The 22,924-nt window shown below is 42.7% G+C and overlaps 3 protein-coding genes across 3 annotated transcripts; 2 read left to right on the top strand and 1 right to left on the bottom strand.

The window, feature by feature from the left end:
• Window positions 1–1,320: 1,320 nt before the first annotated feature.
• On the bottom strand, window positions 1,321–2,247 carry LOC137142800 (olfactory receptor 14A16-like). The gene has a single exon (XM_067532267.1). The coding sequence runs from the start codon at window positions 2,245–2,247 to the stop codon at window positions 1,321–1,323; it is 927 nt and encodes a 308-aa protein (XP_067388368.1).
• A 10,298-nt stretch (window positions 2,248–12,545) lies between these two features.
• Window positions 12,546–16,846, top strand: LOC137142799 (olfactory receptor 14I1-like). The gene is made up of 2 exons (XM_067532266.1): window positions 12,546–13,450; window positions 16,789–16,846. The coding sequence occupies exons 1-2, from the start codon at window positions 12,546–12,548 to the stop codon at window positions 16,844–16,846; spliced, it is 963 nt and encodes a 320-aa protein (XP_067388367.1).
• Window positions 16,847–21,668: 4,822 nt separating this feature from the next.
• Window positions 21,669–22,616, top strand: LOC137142827 (olfactory receptor 10A4-like). Its single transcript, XM_067532293.1, has one exon. It carries the CDS (start codon window positions 21,669–21,671, stop codon window positions 22,614–22,616), a length of 948 nt encoding a protein of 315 aa, XP_067388394.1.
• The last annotated feature ends 308 nt before the right edge of the window (window positions 22,617–22,924 follow it).

Genomic DNA, 22,924 nt, shown 5'->3' with positions numbered 1-22,924 from the left:
TCTGTGAGCTCGCCCCCAGGTTGCAAGCTCCATTCTTTGGGTGCTTGAACCCACATATCCTTAATGGCTTGCAATTACTGGTCTTGTGGCTGTATGTACCTATGGGTTAGTCTGTTGGAGCTGTTTTATGTGCTGTGTGTTGGTCAAATAGCGGGGAATCAATCACATTTAGAAATGCAGATTTTAATAATTGTGTAGTTCAACCACAAAATATTGGTTAAATGCAGGAATCACTGGGTGAAATGCCATCCTATTCTATGCAACAGGTCAAAACATATCATCACAATTCTCATTTATGGCCTTAAAATCAAATATTTTGACATTTCAACTTAACATGACATTTGAAACATCGGTTCAAAACTAAATAAATGTCTGGGTTCAAATCAACATTTTGAAACAAAACAAAATATTCCAGTCCAACATGTCACAGCAGAACAATACCAACACCACCACTATTTGGGGGCTGGATTTCAGGGAATGTATAGCTATGCTCTTGGTGATAGAGAGATTGTGGCGGATGTAATGTTTGAGGACTTCACAGTCGCATCTTTATTTTTTCCTCTGACGCGATCAATGATCCAGTGTGTGGTTTCATCCACTCGGAGATGGCCAGTCAGATTCTTTTTTCTTATTTGTAGTGTTTTAGCTGTGCTGGTCCCAGGATATTAGAGAGACACGGTGGGTGACGCTCGTACAATACAAGGTATTCCCTCACCCGCCATGTCTCTTTTTTTCCCCCCTTAGTACGATCAGTGGGCACGTGGTGCTAGTGGACAAATCTGGATCCTTAACTCAAGAGGCACACTGGTGTTCTGGCTCATTACAATAATTTGTAACACATCCCCACTGCCTGCTCACCCTGGAATGTCCACTTCATACACCTCGTGCATAACAATCTAACCCTCAGTTTTCCATTTCATTTCAAGTGTCCTCCCACCAGAGTAGGTTTGGATAGAAAAGAACCACATGTTGAATTCCAAGAAGAAATCCAATTCCAAACTAGAGCCCCCGCAGTGGAGGAAAGGTCAGGACTAGCCCAGATATTCCAGGAATTTGGCTGTATTTTCTCTAAAGACAACCTCAGGTGTGGACTCGCTGTGCTCTACACGGAAGAGATATCATGCAAAGGTTCTAGATTCTCTCTTAGAAAGAGGCATTATCCGGGAATTTTGTTCTGCTTCTAATTTCCCCATTTGGTCTCTCCCAAAGTCCCCCGGCTAATGCTGGGTCCCTCTTGATTATTCTTACCCTGATCCCCAAATTTCCGACTCCTAAACCTGTGGTGCCTCGAAATGAGATGGGCTTAATTCTCAAGAACTACTAAGAATAAATCATGTCTCCTATTTTCCTTAGAGCTGCTTTAATTTCCCTGTTTCTCAGACTGTAGATGAAAGGGTTCACAGTTGGAGGAAGCACAGTATAGAGCACAGCGGCCAGCAGGTCATAGTACATAGGAGTCCCTGAGCTTGGTTTCATGTACGTAAATGTTCCAGTGCTAAGGAACAAACAAACCACAGTCACGTGGGGCAGACAGGTTGAGAAGGCTCTATACCTGCCCTGTGCTGAGGGCATCCTCAGCACCGTGGCGAAGATGCGAGTATAGGACACGGTAACTAAACCAAAGCAACTGAAACACATAAATATAACACAGAGAAAATTCAAAATTTCATTAGGGTGAGTATCCGTGCAAGAGATCTTCAGCAACTGCGGGATGTCACAGAAAAATTGATCGATAGCATTGGACTGGCAAAAGGACAACCGAAAGGTGTTACCAGTGTGAAAGGCTGCATAGATTACACTGCAAATCCAAGAGCCAGCTGCCATCTGGGCACAAGTGCCTGTGTTCATGATGACCCTGTAATGAAGAGGATGGCAGATTGCAACATACCGGTCGTATGCCATGACCACCAGCAGAGTCATTTCTGTAATAACAAAGGTGATCACCAAAAAGACTTGGGCGACGCATCCAGAGAAAGAGATCAGTTGGTTGTTGGTTAGGGAATTGGCCATGGCCTTGGGGACAGTGACGGAGATGTAGCAGAGGTCTAGGAAGGATAAGTTGCCCAAGAAGAAGTACATGGGGGTGTGCAGTTGGCGGTCCAGGGCTACAGCTGTGAGGATGAGAAGATTCCCCATCACAGCTGTCAGGTAAATCACTAGAAACACCACAAAGTGCAAAATCTGCAACTCCCGCACGTCAGAGAAACCCAGGAGAAGGAACTCGGTCAGCGTGGTTTGGTTGGACATTGCCTGTCTCGGACACACTCTGCAGAGGAAAGAGCAAAGGGAATGGTGAGATAAATGGTTCCGAAGAGGAGGGAAACTGATTTTACTTCATATGCCTCAGAAAAGACATTGGAACTTTACTAAGGAAAAGTGACTATCCTCTTTCTACACATAGACACGAGTTGTCTTAAATTTCTGCACTCAGTAACATGAGCACAATCCTACTGTCTTGATTTCAAGCTTCACTCCACGCGTGCACCCCTGTGCCCTTCACACCCTCCCCTCAGTGATCCGTGTGCAGCCCCGTTCTCGTCACACACTGCCCTGGACTGAGTTCAGAGAAGAGCAATGAAAATTAATTCAAAGGCTGGATTGATTGAGGTGTTTTTTTAAAAAGAGAGATTTGAAGAGTAAATTATGTTGTTGGGTTAAATAGTGACATATGTACCCAGTGTGGATATTTATCGTAAAGAAATGAGGTACAACCAATGTTACTGAAGTGGGATAAGGAGAGAGAAATGTACGTGTAATATCAGAAAACTTTCCTGACATTGAGCTCTGAGCCTCCTGAGCAGACTTAAAGCATCACTTGGCCGAGTCAACGCGTCAGTAGAAATAACCACTAATAAATATAGAACATAATTTAATATCTACCTCACATCGTGCCTACTTTATATATGGAAACATAGAGAGACTTTGGTTATCTGGCCATTGCCGAAGACAGAATATAAAAGAACACTGATATTTTTTGGAAGAATGCGTTGGCTTAACTTGTTGTTTGGAGTCAAAGTTGCTACTGAAAAGTGTCCATTAAATTTAATTGTTCAATATGGGTCCTAATTTAAGAATTTCTAGAATATATGTGTAAATTTAAACTGGTCCTTTTCGGTGATCTTAATGCTTCACAGTCTTAATAATGCTGTAAAAATGGTAATTTCTGCTTTTATTGAGAGTTACATTAATTATTGCAGATAATTAGACTTGATGAATTACCGGGAAAGTCTGATCTGTATCTTTCAGCAAAAAACCCACAAATTATTCCCTGTGAATGGGACACAGTGTTACACCTCGACGCACCCACTCACCCTCCACTTCAGCGAGATACAAATAAACACAAGCCTGGGCACATTCATCTCACTGATGATGCAAATCCAGTCCTTACCTGCAAGCTGAGGCTCAACAATGTGTGCTCCCGGAACACACCAAGAGTAGAACTTGGGAGGAGAGATGTGCAAATCTCCTGGGGAAAGTCGGCGGTGGAAGTGGACTATGGGGCAGAGGTCGCAGAAGACAGAGCAGTGTCAGAGCTTGGAGATGCCCAGCTCTCCAGCCCCTCACTCTGCTCAAATGCCTTTCAAAATCTGTCCCTAATTAGTGTCTTAAATAATCACATGGACACAGCAGAGAGAAAGGGAAATGCCCTATGTTGGGCTGAAAACCCTGGCACAACTTTGGCTATTTTTTTTCACTGCTACACAACAGACACACAATTAGAGGATGACTGATTTGTTATCCTAACCTGTTGAAGCTTTGTAGAAAGTAACAAACGATTCTATAAGTAACAAAAATAATAATAATAAAATTCACAACATTTCAAATATGTTCTAATATAAGTAGTTTCCATGATGAATTCAAAGGAGATATGATAGCATAGAAAAAAAACCATTGTTTCGTGTAAAGTGGAAACCTGGATGCTGGATTAGAGGGCAGAAAGAAAAGCTTAAAGTTGGAAAACAAGCGTGCTTGCTCTACATACAGAACAGAGACTGGGTTTTTTGTTCCATTAGAGAGTTATCATTCCACATTCTTGCGAAGTGCCTATCGTTTCTCATCTCTCAAAACCCAAGTGGCTCCATTTTTTTGTAGTTGTTGTTTACTTGCTTTGCATTCTGTTTAGTGGGATTTTGTAAATACTTTGGAGAAACAGCAATGTTTCAGTTGAGGTAGCAATATGGGTCTCAGGACATAAAGCAGACAAGGTAAGTGAGATAATACCTTTTACTGGGCTAGCTTCGGTTGCTGGAAAGCTTGGCTCTGTCTCTTACACCAGCAGCAGTTGCTCCATTAAAGATATTATCTTTCTCATCTACCTTGTTTCTCAGTTGAATTTACCCACCATTAGCATGTATAGCACTTGTCCCAATTGCAGACTTCAGAGTAACGTGGGCTAGATTCATAGTAAGTAGTCACTTATTCTGCAAGTAGTTCCAATACGGGTTTTCACAGGGTAAGCCACTATTCTGTGTGAGTCAACATGTCTGATTTTTTTATTGTTATGGCAGTGCCCTAGGTGTCCTAGTCACAGACCAGGCCCCCACTATGCTAGTACGAACACAAAACAAAAAGACCATACTTGCCCTAAAAAGCTTCTCCTCTAAGTATGAGACGACCGATGAATACAGACAGGGTCGTACAAGCAAACAATGAGGCAATATTGGACGGCTTCACAAGCAGTGATCTCAGCACCAGGAGCCTAGCCAGTGTCGTCTTCGCTCTCACTGGAACAGATTAAAGACATAGTTGGTATCATTATCTCCATGACAAACACTGGAGTGAAGGGACCGAGTGATTTGCTGATAGATAGCCAGGAACAAAATCCAAGATATCCCATCTCATTGGCACCCAGGCTCTGTGGACTGGAGCCCCCCGTGTTCGAATAAAATGGAAATTAGGGGAAGTGAATTTTCCTGTCTGTCATATCACAGTCAGTTTAAGAAGGTGAATTTTTGTTAGCACTAAAACCAGGAAATTTTCCTGACTAAAATTAAATATACCACTAAATAAATACATCCAAGATGAAATAATGCAGGACACTTACTGTGCTGATATGGGTGGATTTCTCCTCACGTACGGTGTCTTCACTCCTCCTCCTTCAAGATGTTTCAAGTCAATAAAGGAAATCTATCAATCCAACGAATCTCTCTCTCAGGCCCCTACAACTATATACCAAAGGCTCAGCTACCTAAGACCTTTCACCCCTCACAAAGACTCAGCTGACACACCGACCTGTTGCAGCTGACTCGAGACGCCACTCTCCATCAGGTGATTTGAGTGCTGGGTGAAGAAGATTTATCCTAGTCTATTCTCTTAGGGCTTCCTAGGACTTCCTCTCTCTGTTGCTCTGCACAGCTCATAAGCAGAGACCCCAGGCAATTGCAAACTTCTCTGTCCATGTGATTCTGCAGTTCATCAAAATAAAGTGAGAGCAAAGACAAACAAAGAGCAAGGCCTAGAGAACTGAACTCATGGCGGGCATCCAAAGCATCCTGTATTATGACCCCAGACAGGGGTAGAACCAACATGCATTTCCTATCCGCTGACAAGGTCCTGAGTATTATCTGTGTTTTCAACACAGGGGGATTTGGGTGAAATATATGGCCTGTGATACTGAGCTGGTCAGATGATCTGATCTGATCTATTCTCTCCTTCAGCTCTATGAAATGAAGAAACAATAGGTCTGTCCTCTAATCCGAGTTCATCCACATCCATTGCTTAGGCCTTGCAATACTTGATTACTCCTTAGAAAGGCTCCAGGCTTTGCTTAGGCCTTGGGTTGGGTACAGGCCATAGTCAGACCTTGGAAGGCTATCTACACTGATTAGGCTTTGAAATGGCTGTAGACCTTAGCTGGTCCTTGAAACCAATGCCAGCCTTGGATTGGATGCAAGGGTTAGTTATGCCATTGTTCTCAGAGGGCAGGACGAGCGGTGATGGGGTCGAATTGCAGCATGGCAGATGTAGATCAAACACAAGAAAAAACGTCCTAACCTTAAAACAGCAGGACAATGGAACTGACTTCCTCGGGAGGTCGTGGAAGCTTCTTCCCTGGAGGTTTCCAAAAAGAGGCTCGATAGGCGTCTGTTTTGGATGGTTTAGACACAACAAATCCTCCATGACCCTTGTGCTCCCTTCTAGCCCACAGGTTCTATGATTCTATACTTTGGGGCGACTATAGGTCTGGTAAGGCCTTCGACTGGCTGTACTCCTTGGAATAGCTGCAGGTGTCAGATAAACCTTGCAGTCGCTGATCGGGCCTCAGAACGGCTGCCAGATAAACAAACAAGCCCCTTCCACCCCCCACTTCTCCCCCCAGTTTTCAGGTAAAACTCACTAGACTTTCAGCTGAAAATGTAAATGTCTGTTTGGAAACGCCACTGAAGTACCTCAGGGGTGTTGCAGTTTGGGTTCGTCAAGCCCGCGTTTTCTCCCGTGGTTGGGCTTCACAAGATTAGGTTTTTACCAGTAAGCGTCAATAAATGTCAATTTCACACTACTCACACACAAACCAAAGAGAAATATTTCAATCGCTAATCAACAAAATTTACAGCCAGGCAAAGGAAGAAAAACGCTGCTTAAGAACGTGTGAGGACTTTATTTAAGGGCATTTACTTAGAGTGTTTTGACAGGTGATGTTGACAATTTGCATTTTTAATAGTTACTAAGCTTTCACGTTTTATCCCTAGCAGCTACTGTCATTAAACAGCTTTGTCTGAGTCACCCACTGCCTGACCCCCAGCCCCATAATTTTGGACAACTTGAAAATGTAAATCAATTAAAAATAGAAAAACACTTAAAAATAAATATTGGTATTATCCTTCAGAATTATTAAAACATTAACACTGAATTCAGCCAAGGCCTATCTATTGACCAGGCTCCCTTACTGGACAACCTTTGCACTATGAGATTCCCTCTTCCTGGGCTACTCTATTGCATCATGGGAGACCCATGTCTGCAGTGCATCATGGGGGGTGTAGTCTGGCTAGGGAGTTCAGCCTGTAGAAGACAATGGCACCATGAGAGAAAACAGACAGGTTTTGCCCCAAAAAAAGATGCATTTGAGTCAAAAAACAAATTTTGGTTTCTCCAGGTCCTGCACCAGTAATCACAGCTTAGCAAACAGTGCATCCCAGCTGGCACGGCTTGTCCCCTTTGGGCAGGCTTAGCAGAGAGCAAGACTCAGATTTGAACTGGAAGAGCCAATTCAAGGGAATTCATAATGCGGGGACACACTCAGTCCTGGCCTCTCTGAGGACTCTGCTAAGGAGATATTACTGCCAGTTCACGTGATTTTAGTAGGGATGGGTCACATCCACATAGCCAGACCCTCATTTATCCCCTCTCGCCCCATCGTCTCCTGATATTTGGGGAAGTTGCCCTCCTAATGCAGATTGAGATCTTGACCCTAATGTCTGGGTCTGGGCTGATCTGTGCTGTGTGGATGCATTCCTCGCAGGAATATTTGTCTCTTACTTATCCCTATGCAGCTCTAACGAGGCAGGGGCCACTGAAGTCAAAGGGCAAATTCCCAGTAACTTCAGCGGGACTTAGTTCTTTTCGGTCCAGTCCAGCTCCCTTGGGTACCTTTGAAAATCCTATCCCAAGGATCTTTCAGTGTCTGAGCCTAGTTTGTATGAGGTGCTTGTGAATGTTCATTATCCTGGGGTGGAGAGAGGCCATGCACAGTATCGTAAGCGGGTGTCTTTGTGAGTGTCAGTTACTGGAATTTTTCTGTTTGATCGAGACTTTGCTGTCAGTTTAGGCTAGTGAAATTGCAGAAAAAGATGAGACAGAGGCTTCTGGGAGTTAAGCACATTGATTTCAATGGGTGTTAGGCACCAAAATGCTCTTGGAAATCCCACTGGGCACCTAAATACCTTTAAAAATCTTGTCCTTGGGCACTTTTTATAATTCCACCGAAGTGCCTCTCTTAAATTGGAAATCTGGTCCTGAACCCAGCGCTGCTGAATGGAGCAGTGGATAAATACCTTTGGAAATCTGGGTCTCCTCCATTATGAGGAGTGTATTTATTTGTTGATGTGTATTATGGCACGTGAATGAGTGCATTGGTGCCAGCTGTTCATGTTGGTTTGTTTATATGCATGTGGAAATGTGAGAAATCAAGACTCAAGAACTACTGGCTCTGTGCTTGGCCGCTAAGCCCTGATGTCGGAACGTCTTTGCTCTTGATTTAGGTTGGTGAAAATGCATCACCGCTTCCCAGCGGCAGAGCAGGCGACGTTTGCTTCTCGATCTCCGCTTCCGAGCTGTGCCGGGCTCCAGGGAATGAGGACCTGAAAGCCCTTAGGGCACAGACTTGGATAAATCATGTTCCCACAGCCCTAACCTGCTAGTGGCTGTGAAGCCCAAACGCAGCTACACACAGCTCATCTGAAGACAGCAATAGGGCTAAGCGTACATTCAACCTATGTGTAAAGGACGTAAGGGCTCTAATATCTGTGCCTTTCGCATGCAGATCCTATGGAGAAAGAGGCATTAGACAGATGCTGCTGAATAAGTAACTAGGTAAACTACTGTAAATAGATCAGTGGTTCTCAACCAGGGATACATATATCCCTAGGGATACATGGGGCTCTTTCAGGGAATACGTCAACTCATCTAGCTACTTGCCTACCTTCACAACAGACTACATAAAAAGTACTAGTGAAGTCAGCACAAACTAAAATTTCATACAGACAGTGACGTGGTTATACTGCTCTATCTCCTATATACCGACGCGTAAGTACGCTATTTAAATTCCAGTGGATTTATTTGATAATTTCATGGGGAAAACGAGAAAGCCAGCAATTTGTCAGTAATATTGTGCGGGGACACGTTCGTAATTTTGTGTCTGATTTAGTAAGCAAGTCGTTTTAAAGTGAGGTGAGACTTGGGGTAGGCAAGACAAATTAGCCACATGAAAGGGGTGCAGTTGTCTGGGAAGAATGAGCGGCACTGGTTTAGATAAGAAGTCGGTCTAATAAAAGACATTGTCTCATCCATATTGTCTCTCTGAGATCCTGGCACTGGCTCAGCTCTATCTACACTGCCTACAGTTTAGATCAGAAGCGGATTTCCTGTTGTACCCATAAGCATCTTGGAATTGGAAGAGGCAAGCACACCACAGACACCAGCGCAGTAAGTGTCCAGTTCTTATTTAATAGGTGTGGTTGGGAAAGGAACAAATTCAGCACCTCAATATTACCCAGGCAGCTGAGGTGTCCGTGCTGCTGTTCTTGGGTGGGACCCCGTGCCACTGCTCCGTTTCTCTAGGATGAGAATAAGGCTCTCTGCCATCAGCACCCCAAATGTGGTGTGGGGCCCCGGCACTGGATGGCTTTTTTCTGGGATTGTTTGCATGAGGACAACAAGGAAAAATTAACCCAAATTCATTAAAGGAGTGAATTTCATGTGGATTAGTTAAACCACATTAAATTCCTGTGCAAACACCCTCATCCACAACTGAGTGGCCTTAATTCAATTTTTCTGACTGGACTTCCAACATGACCTAAGATAAATGGAATTAGGCTGCTCTAATTCTGAATAACAGCATCTACACAGGTATTTAGTGCAGTTTAACTAATCCACTTCATACTGACACTTCAGTTAATGTGGGTTAATTTTCCTGAATGTCCCAGTGTAGACAAGCCCTTAAAACCAGCGCTGTCCAAAGTGCGTCTGTAGCTTTTTGGAAAGCAAATGATTGTTCAACATTCAAAAGACAGAGGTCTCAGCACTCCGGCAGAACTCTTAAAACACTTAAACAAAACTCAGCTTTCACAGCTATCTATTCAAAGCAAACAATCAGCAAAGATGGGGTATGAAATTCTGTAGTTCTAAACATTGCCCTGAAAAATCCATGACAATTAGACTGTGGAGCATTTCATACTCCAGCCATTTAGCAATCTCCATTGTCAATTGTAGAAAGAACAGGTTCAATTTAGGACAAAGTGACTTATAGCATCACACAGGTGAGATGTTGACATCTAAAAGTTACTTAGCAGTTCCTCTCTTTCCCCTTCAGGCTGTACAGCCTTTCAGAGAAATGCTTTGCAATTTGTGTATTTGAATGGATTCTTTGCTAGATATTAAGGGGTAATGTAGATGTTGCTCCAAGTAAGATGACAATACTCAAAGTTGTGGGGTAGTTGGAGTTAGCTGGCTGGAGATGTAGAATGGGACCCTCCAGTTGTGTGGTCTGGATTAACTTGTTTCTATTGAAGTCAAAGGGAGTTTTGTCATTGATTTGTAAGGGGCCAGGATTTCATTCCTGGACCGTATGGGAATTGGTAGCCACTCGTATGTCCTTAATTATCCTCTTAAGATACTGGGATGCCTTTCTCTGACCTAAGAGTAATTCTGACTCTCATTAAGGTCTTTAGTCCTCAACTTCTGCTAAGCAAGGTCTGAGAAACACTTATATATTCCAGCCTATTTTTTCCCTCAATATTCTTTTGCAGCTACCAACTGTCTAGTCCATTTGCTAGATTTACACCTCTTCCTTTCAAGCTCATACATTCACTCACATTCTATTTCCTTCTATTTTCTCTATATATCTCCTATCTGTCTTTCTCTGACTCTTTCCAGGAGCCTTCTTCCTCCATCCCCTTCAAAACCAGTTCTTGTCTCATTTCAGCTGTCTCACTTACCATTAAGTTTTTCAGAACCAAAATGGGTCTTTAAACAAGACTCTTCTTTTGGAGGGAAAAAGTCCATATGGATCTGTTTCAGCTAAGAATGTTCCATAAGCTTACTGACTAATTCTTTGAAGGACTAACTCATATTCTTTAAAACTAATTCAGACTAACCAGGGTCCAACCAATTTCAGTTAACACACTTACAGTCGCTATATCTTTGTCTGCTATTGAAAAGACCATTATCAAATATTCCCCATGTAGGTAGTTGCAAAAAACAGGCTAATATTATTAGGTGTATTAACTATAGCTTTGTATTATAGTGGCAAGGTGGTTAAGGTAATGTTTTTTATTGGACTAGCTTATGCTGGTGAGAGAGACAAGCTTTTCAGTGACACAGAGCTCTTCCTCAGGTCTGGGGAAGATACTCAATATCACAGCTATATACACAATCAAACGGATGGTTTAGCATAAGTAATTAGTATATATTCTAAGGGACCATTCAACGTGAAGTGATCCATTAACACCCTTGCAGTCATAGGACAAAAAAGGAAGTTAGTGTATTACAGATTGTTGTAATAAGCCATAAATCCAGTGTCGTCATTAAAAGCATGATTTTTAGACCTAATTTTTAATCCTTTAATCACTTTCATGGCTCTTATCTGACCCTTCTCCAATTTATCAACATCCTTCTTGAATTGTGGGCATCCGAACTGGACCCAATACTCCAGCAGTGGTCGCACCAGTGCCACCTACATAGGTAATATAATCACACTGCATCACACTGGGAGCGCATGTTCAGCTGATTAACCACCGCGACCTTCAAATCTTTAATAGAGTCATTGCTGAGAGAGTAGAAGGGGAGGAAAAGGAGGTTTTGTAGATGTCTGGCTGGCTGAGTTCCTGCTGAAATGCTTACTTAACGTTGCTGGGATTTTACTGTGTTATTAATTGTAGTGGGCACCTGAGGTCTTGGACTCTATTATTTAAACTCAAATAACAAGAAAATAAATACAATTGCCTTATTTAAAAACAGAAGTGATGAAGAATGAGCCAGAAACGAAGCCAGTCCATTTTGTAGCTGTGTTGGCTCTTCAGGGCCAGCAGAAATATAAGTTATTCACCTTAATTGAGAAAGGCCGGTGGGTACAACCGGGAATGGGTCTGGAACGACTTCCGTATGAGGGGAGACTAAAAAGATTAGGGCTGTTCATCTTAGAAAAGAGGGGATTTGATAGAGGTCTATAAAAACTGCACAGCCATAAAGTCCCCCACCACAGGAAGAATGTGGACAAATTGGAGAGTCCCGCGGAGGGCCACGAAAATTATTAGGGAGCTGGAGCACATGACTTTGAGGAGAGACTGAGGGAACTGGGCTTGTTTAGTCTGCAGAAGAGAAGAATGATGGGGAATTTGATAGCAGCCTTTAAGTACCTGCAAGGGGGTTCCAGGGAGGATGAAGCTAAACTGTTCTCGGTGGTGGCAGATGACAGCCCTCTCCCACTGCAACTTGAGACCATTGCTCCTTTTTCTATGTTGGCTATTAGGAAAAACTGTTTCCCTAGGAGGGTGGTGAAGCTCTGAAATGGGTTATCTAGGGACGTGGTGGAATCTCCATCCTTTGTGGTTTTTAAGGCCCGGCCTGATAAAGCCCTGGCTGGGATGATTTAGTTGGCGCTGGTCCTACTTTTGAGCAAACGGTTGGACTGGATGACCTCATGCGGTCCCTTCCAACCCAAATATTCTGTGATTCTATGAGTCTAAGAAAGGAAGGAGTAACAGCTCATTTTAAGTATCTCCAATAACTATTTTGAAGGATGACAGTAGTCTGTCTTTCTTCTTCCTTTTCGCCATTTTGCTGACCATTCCTCTTGTCTTTTTCTACCCAGAGAGTGTCTGAAGCAGGTTATGAAAAACCAAACTTCCATGCCTGAGTTCCTTCTCCTGGGATTCTCTGACATTTGGGAACTACAGATTCTACACTTCACAGTATTTCTAGTGGTCTACCTGGCAGCCTTGATAGGGAATCTCCTTATCATCATAGTCATAGCCTTTGACCGACATCTTCACACCCCCATGTACTTCTTCCTCATCAACTTATCCTTCCTAGACCTCTGCTATATCTCTGTAACTGTCCCCAAATCCATGGCCAACTCCCTAATGAACATCAGAACAATTTCTTTCTCAGGGTGTGTCACCCAACTCTTCTTGGTTGTCACCTTTGCCATTACAGAGCTTGCATTACTCACGGTGATGGCATACGATCGCTACATTGCAATCTGCCGTCCCCTCCATTATGGGGTATTAATGAACAGGGGGAAGTGTACCCAGATGGCAGCTGGGGCCTGGCTCAGCAGCATGATGTGTGCCATGATTCATACCGGTAACACGTTTAGGTTACACTTTTGCCGCTCCAACGTGGTTAGCCAGTTCTTCTGTAACATCCCACAGTTACTGAAGCTCGCCTGTGGGGAGACACGTGTTAACGATATAGTAATGCTTGTCCTTGGTTCTGCTGCAGCTGTTTCCTGCTTTGTGTTTATAGTTGTGTCCTATATTCACATCTTCTTCACAGTGATGAGAATCCCCTCCGAGCAGGGCAGGTACAAAGCCTTCTCCACCTGCCTGCCCCACTTGATTGTCTTTTGTTTGTTTCTTGGCACTTCAACATTAACGTACATGGGACCCAGGTCAAAGTCTTCAAAAGCTTTGGATCTGGTCACCGCCGTGATCTATTCCGTCGTGCCGCCAACACTGAATCCAATAATCTACAGCCTGAGAAACAATGAGATAAAGGGTGCTCTCAGGAAAATGTTAATCGCTCACCAATCTGGTCCAATATACGTAAGATGGATTTAACATTCAGAGAACCACACATGGTCTTTCCTGACATTTATGTTGTTCTTCATTTCAACGTTTATATGTACGAGTTTTAATAAAAATAAAAGGAAAAAACAATGAAGAAAAATAAACAATCTATAGAACAGCGAGAGTCCTGTGGCACCTTAAAGCCTAACATTTATTTGGGCATAAGCTTTCGTGGGCAGAAACCCACTTCATCGGATGCATCAAGTGGAAACTTCAGTTTGGTAGGTATATATACACATGCAAGGATGGGTGAGGATAGGAGAGGATTCTGGAGTTACTGGGAGGCAATGGATAATTGAATAGTCATTGGCCGCTAGAGGTGAAATATTAAGCAGGTGGGTTAAATTGATGAAGTTTAATAGACTCCAGTGGACCAATCCTGATTTCACCATTTAGAAATCTGGGCCACTGACAGCAATGAAGCTAGGCCAATTGACACCAATTGGGGATCTGGCCGCATTGAGTCCAATGGAGCTATGGTTGATACATGCTAGCTGGGAATGTGGCCCATCGACTTAAATTACATTATATCCATTGATGCCAGCTGGGGATCTAGCTCTAAAACGGAATGAACCAACAACTCAAATCACCACCCACTGATAGTTGGCCGTGTTAGGAATTTGACCTTTGATATGGATGGACATTTCCTACAAAAGAACTGAGCACTTTGTGGGAGATCTTGACCAGGGGGCTGGTCAGCCAGGTAACCTTCAGGCAAATCCCTTCAGGCAAATCCCTTTCAAAGGGTGACTGAACCATAAAAGTGAGGGGCAAAAACAGCCCTAGTTATCTCTCCGTATCCATCTCTCGCTCTGTCACCTAAGAAGGCAAAAGAAACCAGCTCTTTTGAGTTACGGAACAATTCTGGACCTGAAGATTGGTCAGCCCTGTTGCAGAAAGCATGTGATAAGAATTTTACTTTCAACCACGTCTAGCTCATTACATTTTAGTACTAGGAAGCATTTTATTTTTATTTCTCTTGTAACCATTCCTGCCTTTAATGCCTTATCCTTGTACTCTTAAAATATATCTCCTTCTTGTTAATTAAAACAAATGTTTATTTAAAACTAATCCAGTGTTGTGAATTGTTTTCTTAACTTCATTTAAGGTAGCAGACTGTTCCATGTTGAGCCCATTAGGGGGCAACAGACTTCATATATCTGGACTGTCCAGGAGAGGGCTGGACAATGCAAAACTCCGGTTTTTGGAGGGAGAAATTCGAGACCTGGAGTGAAATGTACATTTCACTCCTAACCTTTCCTTCCTTCTAATTTTGTTCAAAAAGAGAAACTTAGAGAAACATCTATATTTTGAGCGAAGACCACATTTTACCGATTGCCCTGTTCATGGCGTCTTTCACCTTCTTCTTCCTCAAGCTGTAGACAATGGGGTTGAACATAGGCGTCACCACTGTATAGATAGGATGACATGCACATAGGATGTGACGGTCAGGACAAATGGGACCAGTGTAACGATGGAAGCTAAGATCAGGGATGCTATCTTAATGAAGCGGGTGTCTTCACAGGAAAGCCCCAATACCGCTGTTAAATCACAAAAGTGGTTAATTTCACCCAGGCTGCAAAATGCCAGATTAGATGTTGTAATTACTGTGATGGAAGGAGCCACAAAGCCACATGTTCAAGAAGCAATTGCCAACAGAAGGCAAGTCCTTGGGCTCATCAGAGATACATAATGTAATGGTCTGCATATTGCCAAGTACTGGTCACAGGACATCCCTGTCAAGAGGAAACATTCAGTAGTGCCCAAAAAGCTAAAAACATACAACTGGAGGCGACAACCTGGCAGAGAGATGGTCTTGTGTTGCATCAGACAACGCACCAGAGGCCTGGGGATGAAACTGGAGACATAGCCAGTTTCCAAGAACAATAAGTTGCTGAAGAAGAAGTACATGGGAGTGTGGAGCTGATGGTCAGTCCAAACTGTGAGAATGAGGAGGACATTCCCAACAATGGTTGGCAGGTAGATAATGAAGAGCATTACAAAGAGGGTTATCTGCAGCTCAGGAGAGGGTCTGAAATCCAACAAGTAGAAATTCTGTGACAGTGGTTTGGTTCACTTCCTCTATCCTGGCCATTGGTTGTCTAGAGACAAACAATGTTGTATTGTAAAGAATTAATGTACTATGGAAAACAGACACTATTACACACACACACCCCTGACAAAGGAGAATTAGAATCCTGGCCCTTTAGCTCCAAGATTACAGGTTTCTACTAATTGTTCTAATAGCAACGATCACCACTCAGTAATCAGATTATCCTTGACTTCCCAAACTCAGTTCTCATCCCAAATTATTACCCCAAAGTAATTTTCACACCATGTTTAATAGTAAACTCTGCCCTCCACTACTTGAGTGCAGTGCCGCTGCCTGTGGAAAATTTCACCTAGGCTCCTTGGAAAATTCCTGACAACACTGTTGATATCATTGATGTTTTTATTGCTCTAATATTTTGACATGACCAGTTGATCATTAAAGCTCTACTAAATTGGGTCAAAGGCCGATGGGTTCCAAGCATTTTCTGCTCGTATGCACAAGTGTTCAAGGAAACAGAAGGAAAACCCTCAACAAAATATCCATCACCCCACGGTACACAGAAAGCCCCGACTCTGAATGCAAAAACTCCTGTGTATGCAGGACGACTGAGTGTTTGGACTTGCACAAATGCACCAGTGTCTGGGGAGCCCCTCCTCCGGATCTGCACTGGTGTAACCTGGACCAGATCAGTGCAACCTGGAGCCTTCAGCACGCCATATCAGGTGCCGTACACCCACTCCTACTTGTGTGGCAGTAACAAGGAGTTAACTCCTTCCAGAGAAGGTGCATCAGCAGAAGGGCTCCCAGAACTTACCCCAGTGACTGGGATGTCTGTAATTTTGGGGTTGGGGAGTTGGGCCCACTGCATTTTCCTATTTCTGCACACTGAGGTCCTTGCTAGGGTGGCGCTGTCAGGGCTGCCCCAGAACAGTGAGGCTTGGAGTTAAAACTCCCCTGAGATGGAGAGGTCAGCTCCCATCCCTCAGAGATATTTTCTCAGGCTCTCTGCAAACTCAGGCAGACGTCGCTGCACAGGTCACATTCGGGTCATGGTTCTCAAACTTTTCCTCCCAACTCCAGGGGTTAGAAATTTACTTTTTGTTATTAAAGAAAAGATTAGGCTCCATGGTAACTGCATGACTTGTGGAACTTGGGCCCTAGGACAGGTGTAGAGGGCCTATAGCTTAAATCAGTCCTGGGTGTAATTGAGAACAGAATCCAGACTTATAGAATTAAACGGCTGTACATCAGAGTAAAAATTTTATCTGACTTCATGGACTGCAACTGAACTCATTCTGAGTTACACATCGGAGCCTGAGAGGAGAATCGGGACCACTGATTTAAATGGCGTTACTCCTCATATACGCTGGGATGAGTGCAAAGAGAGTCATCCCAATTTACGTCAACCAAGTTACTCCTGTTTTGCACTGGGATGAGTGAGAGGATAATGTCACCTAATTGACTTCAGTGAAGCGAGTTCCAGTTTATGTCAAGAGATACAGGAATTAGGCCCACTGACTCCAGTGGAGCGCCTTTTGATTTAATTCAGTGTCTCAACCACAACCCAAACAGACGTGAAAATTAAGATTGGGATTTTCAAATTCGCCTGCAGGCCAGATATTTAAAGGTATTAAGGAGCCTTGTGGGATTTCCAACTCTTATATTTCAATGGGTATTAGGTGCCTAGAATCATTTGAAAATCTCATGATGCCCCGAAATACCTTTAAAAATCTGGCCTGCAAGTACTTTTGAAAATCCCATACTGTATAGACACAATTAAACACACAAACATGCAGATGTAATAAGAAAAGGACACAAGAATACACGGGCTTCTCTTTTACACTCACAAGCACCCCATCTCCAGAAATATCCCATAGAAGTCACTGGCAAACCTCTGAATGACTTTAGAATACAGATGGTGAATGCACGGGAAAGCACCAAAAAATATAGTGTCCCCTGGCGGTTAGATCCAATGTGATAACACCATCTGTATTATGTACTTATAAGCCCCCCATCAACATAGTACATAAGCACCTCAAAATCTTTGATGGATTTATCCTCATAACACCTCTGTGAGGTAGGAAAGTGATATTGATCCTCATTTAATGGATGAGAAATGAGTCACAGAGAGGCTACATGATTTGCTCATGGTCACACCTGCAATCTGTGATACATCAGAGAATTGAATGAAGATACTCTGAGCCCTAGGATAGTGGACTAGATACTAGACATTGCTCCTTCTTAAAACAGAAGAAAGGAAGGAATTCAAAGGAAAATCATCTTAATAGCAGGGACAAATAAATAGGATCAGATCCGCCGCTGATGAACACTGGTGATCTAGCCCCAGAATCCTTATGGACAGGATTTCCTGCATGGACTCTCAGGATCCCAAAAGGTAAATATCACTGAAATGAGTTTGTGTGTCATTTCCCCTAATTAATCCCAGAGGTGGCTATGAGCCAAATCCCATTGGTCATTAAAGGACGTTCATATACTCATGAAGATGTGAACCATGAATCCTTTCGAGTCAGCTCCTTTCAGAGGTAGGTGAAGAACTTATTGAGCTCAGATGAGCAATATGAAAATTGATATTTCCTGTATGCTTCTTATTCTCCTATGCCTCTTGGTCACAACTCCTCCTAATAACTCCTTGGGCTTCAGTGGAGTAATTCCTGATTGACAACAGTGTGCAAGAGAGGTGTCGTGGGCCCTTTTCTGTATATTTCTCTTAATGCCCCTGAAAAACATTTAGGCCTATTCGACATACTGGAGAAAAGGTCACAGAGGGCCTGATTCAGACCATCTTACTCAAGTACAGTAGAAATTTCAAAGAGTCCCCATGCTTTCAAGTAGACTGCTCATGGAGTAAGTTTTTATTCAGTGTGAGTAATGGTGAGGAATCAAAGACAGCACTCAGAATATAGCTACGAGGTGCTCAGATAAGAAATAAAAGCTAATGAATCCAAATTTTAAAGGTATTTAGACACCTATAAAGGCATATAGTGGAATTTTGAAAAGCATCTCAGTGCCTAAAAATCATTCATTTCAACAGATGTTAGGCACCTACCTGGTTTTGAAAATGCCACTAGGCACCTAAATATATTTAAAACCTGGTCCAAAATAACTCCACAAGGCCAGATTCTGATATCAGTTATTGTGTGATATCAGTATGAAGTAACTCAGTAAAGTTAATGGCATTTTAAGGATTGATATGAGCAATAACCAAGGGTAGACATTGACTCTAAATTGCTGGAGATTTGGTCCGAAATAGCTAAAGTCATTCTCTGAAGTGGGAACAGAGTGTCTTGAGGAATCTGGTCTTCAGGTCCCAAGACGAATTTGCAAGGCTGACAGTGAGGAGGAAAAAATAACCATCAACAAAACCATTCTTTATTTGTAAACTGATCAAAAGTTATCTGAAGTTCTTAGGGTGGATTCAGAGCTCAGTGGCAACAAGGAAAATCAGGAGTGTGGAATCTCTTGGTCAGTCTTTTTCATATTGTCACTATACTTGATCATTTTGAAACCTTTTCCATGTAACCCAGGCTAGCAAAAAACCGAGAGAGGCATAATTCTCCTCTTGCTCATCATGGTGTAAATCAGGAGGAGTTCCATTTCAGATAATGGGGTTCATTCACCTCTCTGTTTCACTGGTGGAAATCAGGGATCACTCCACTGGAGTGATGGAAGTCACAACTGTCTAAAACTGGTGTAAATGAGAGGAGAATAAGGATGACTATTTTCAATGAAAAACCATGGTTAATTAAATTATTTTGGCACAAAGGAAAGTAAATATTAACATCCCATGTGATTAATTTTTCTTGTATTTATAATTGTATTTGATTTTAATTATTTTTATTATTATTATTGTTATGTGGTTACCATGACAAGCAATTAACTGTAAAATACATTTTGAATGAAGTGGCTTATGCACCATTGGTAATTAATTTTAACTTATAGTGCAGATAGTGTATGAACAAATAGGGTTTGAGCGAAAGCCCATTGAAATACAAGAAGTTCGTATTAGGCCAACAGAGGAAAAAGAACCATGCTACAAAGAAGGTGATATTTTAATAACTATGTCTATTCCAAATACCTGTGGCTGGATCAAAATCAGTGCCCACCCTTTGTGACACATGAACTTATGCTTTGAGATACTTTCTTGGACAAGTTGACTGATGTCTTAATATCTTTTACTAATAGAAAACAATGTCGTGTCTTCTCTGTCTCTCTCTGTATTCCTAATCTAGCTAGCTAGCTAGCTATGTGAGGTGGAACATTTTACTGCGTATCAATCTGTAGATCCATCCACTTGTTAATTATTCAATTAATCTATCTTTCACTATAAAATAATCTATAATATCTCTCTGTGCAGATAGATAGATTACTATGATGGTGTAATATTTTGTTAAGATTATGAAGATTTTTATTCGTTCGTTTATTATTACAGTTACTGATTCATTTCACTCTTTCTTATTTTATAACTGGATGAAGATGGCGTAAAACCATCAGATTGTGACCCTAAACACCTCGAGCTACGGGCTCAAATGTCAGTAGTGTGGATGGAAACCGATAACATTTTGAGGTAACATAAATCCAGGTGCATGCAGTTTACTCTATCCGGCTGTGCGGTGCATGGTCTTTAATCTGACACCTAAGAGAATGGGGCTTTCGCACTTCTTCATGGGCGTTAAAAATGCAGGGCAATACTTATAAACGGCCTGGTAGGTGTTTACCCCAATGTCGCTCTCAAAAAATTCCCAATCATTGCACTGTATTCTCTGAGTTTCTGAAAGACGTCACCTACGGTCCCAAATTTTCTATCCTTGTTGATCACCCATGTGCAATCCTGCTTTGTGTCTGACCCCTGTTCCCTCGGAAGTCAGTGAGAGTCCAATCATTGGCTTCCATTTAATCAGGGTGGTAGCTGGTGAAGCCTAGCGGACCACGGCACAATAGCACCATGGAGGAGTCTGCCAAGCCCAGCTGCCCCGTCACTGCCTGGGCAATAGCCGTTCGGTGCAGGAGTGCAGGACTGGCTATAGTGTGCTTGGGAGATAATATGCGTTGGCCAGCGCTCTAGTTTGGTGATCAGAATTTTCTCTAGCTCCTACGAGCGCACAGAGGTGCCCTTTTTTTCCTTTTGAACCCAGAGTCCTGGCTTGACAGGCTCAGACCCTTCACCCCTCTGGGTCCTGTGACCCTGGCTCTAAGTCCTGGGTTAGAACAATTTGGGTGCAGATGTGAGGGGGGTTGGGATTGAACCAGATTTCAAAAGCTGGGCATCCACTGCGGTGTAGACATACCCTATCTCAAACATCATTAAATGATTGGTTAAATGTCCTCCAAATATTCTTATCCAGAAGAAAAGCTACTGATTTCACTCCACTCTGCTCTTCCCCCAATCGGGTTATTTTCCTGCACATGCCCATCACATACAATCTACCACAGAAGAGCCAATGACTATGCTTCTCTTTACCCCATCCCCATAAAAGGAGCACTGCACGGCTGTCCCCAATAGCATACCCTCTTTCAAGTTGTCTATGAGGAGATAAAGTTAAACTATGGAGAGTTCTGATCCCATGTTCTGCCAGACAGCCAACCCTTCCAGGTTAGGGTTGCTGGAATAGTATAAAATATGATTCATGAAAGGATTAAACTTCACTTAATGGAGAAAAAATGTGAATAATTTTGAGTGACCATCAACAGTGTTTCAGATCTTGTGTTGGTGAAGGTTGGACAGAGAAAGAGAGAGAGAGAGATGAATATAAGTCACTATTTAACTATTGAGCAAGAGAGAGTCAAAGAGTGATATATATTGATGAGGTCAAATAGATATCAGCTATAAATATTTCACTATTTATAAATCTATTCACATATGTCTCTATCCGTTTTTGTTCTAGAAAGAGAAATAAGATTATCAGAGAAAGCCAAATATTGATATATATAGATATATTACTAAAGATTATCTATCTATCTATCTATCTATCTATCTTCAATTAGCAATATATATTTCCACATAGGTAGACGATGAATAAAAATGACCACACAAACTCTTCAACAAGACTGCTTCACAAATCTCTCTTCCAGATGAAACACGCTGAAGAAACATGATGAACATATGGAATCATACTACTGTCACAGAATTCATCCTCGTGGGATTTTCCAATCACCCCAACCTGCAAGTCCCACTGTTCCTGATCTTCCTTGTTGTTTATGCCATAACCCTGACAGGAAATGTGCTTATTATCCTAGTCACATCAGTGGACCCTGCTCTCCATAGCCCCATGTATTTCTTCCTCCGAATCTTGGCCTCCTTAGAGATCTGCTTCAATTTGGTCATTGTCCCGAAGACGCTGACCAATCTCCTAGTGGAAAATAAAACCATTTCCTACACCGGTTGTGCAGTTCAGATGTATTTCTTCTTCTTCTTTGGGGCAGCTGAGTGTTGCCTTTTGGCCGCTATGGCCTACGACCGCTATGTGGCCATATGCAACCCGCTGCGCTATCCAGATATTATGACGAGAAGGGCTTGTCTCCAGTTGGCCGGAGCTTCAGTGTTCTCAGGACTTCCAGTGGCCACTGTGCAGACAACATGGATATTCAGCCTGCCATTCTGCGGGCCAAATGAAGTCAACCACTTCTTCTGTGACAGCCCCCCTGTGCTGGAGCTGGCCTGTGCTGACACCTATCTGTTCGAAATTGAGGCACTCACAGCAACTGTGCTTTTCATCATGTTCCCCTTCCTGCTGATCCTGGTCTCCTACGTGCGGATCATCACCACCATCCTGAGGATGCCCTCAGAAGAGGGCAGACACAAAGCCTTCTCCACCTGCTCCTCTCACCTGGTGGTGGTGACGCTCTTCTACGGCACAGCCAGTTCGACCTATTTCCGCCCCAAATCCAGCTACTCCCCAGAAACCAAGAAGCTGCTCTCGCTCTCCTACACGGTCATCACCCCCATGTTAAACCCCATCATCTACAGCCTGAGGAACAAGGAGGTGAAAGACGCCCTGAGAAGAATATTGGGCAGGAAACTATTGTTACAGAAATTGTAATTACTTCAGGTTTATGACTCCATTTGTTTAAATGCGCCTTCCTCTCTTACATACACACGTGTAAATCAGCAGTCAATGGGTTGAAGCTCTTCTCTCTCACATTGGTGTAAATCAGGAGTGACACTTCCTGAAATAAATTCCCATTTTCTCAGACTAATGTAGGGCCAAGGAGAATCAGCTTTTGATTCAGGAAGGGTTATTTTTACCTGAAACTCTGATATGCATGAATGAATCCTGCAAAACATACCTGGTTTAAGTTTAGTAATATACCAGAATATAATGTTGTTCTATTCCCTTTGTTGTGTGTG

Source organism: Emydura macquarii, unplaced genomic scaffold (assembly GCF_026122565.2).
Source record: "Emydura macquarii macquarii isolate MOO-44397 ecotype Brisbane River unplaced genomic scaffold, CSIRO-AGI_Emac_v2 contig_3249, whole genome shotgun sequence".
Lineage (NCBI taxonomy): Eukaryota > Metazoa > Chordata > Testudines > Chelidae > Emydura > Emydura macquarii.
Note: the sequence above shows the minus strand (reverse complement) of the source record. Positions and strands in the feature narration are given on the sequence as shown.

What these genes read in the sequence shown, in the direction of transcription:
- LOC137142827 (XM_067532293.1), top strand. Translation starts at nt 21,669, where the DNA reads ATGATGAACATATGGAATCATACTACTGTCACAGAATTCATCCTCGTG.
- LOC137142799 (XM_067532266.1), top strand. Translation starts at nt 12,546, where the DNA reads ATGAAAAACCAAACTTCCATGCCTGAGTTCCTTCTCCTGGGATTCTCT. An exon ending in AAGGGTGCTCTCAGGAAAAT is followed by an intron (nt 13,451 to 16,788) that starts GTTAATCGCTCA and finishes CCAGACTTATAG; the next exon opens with AATTAAACGGCTGTACATCA.
- LOC137142800 (XM_067532267.1), bottom strand. Translation starts at nt 2,247, where the DNA reads ATGTCCAACCAAACCACGCTGACCGAGTTCCTTCTCCTGGGTTTCTCT.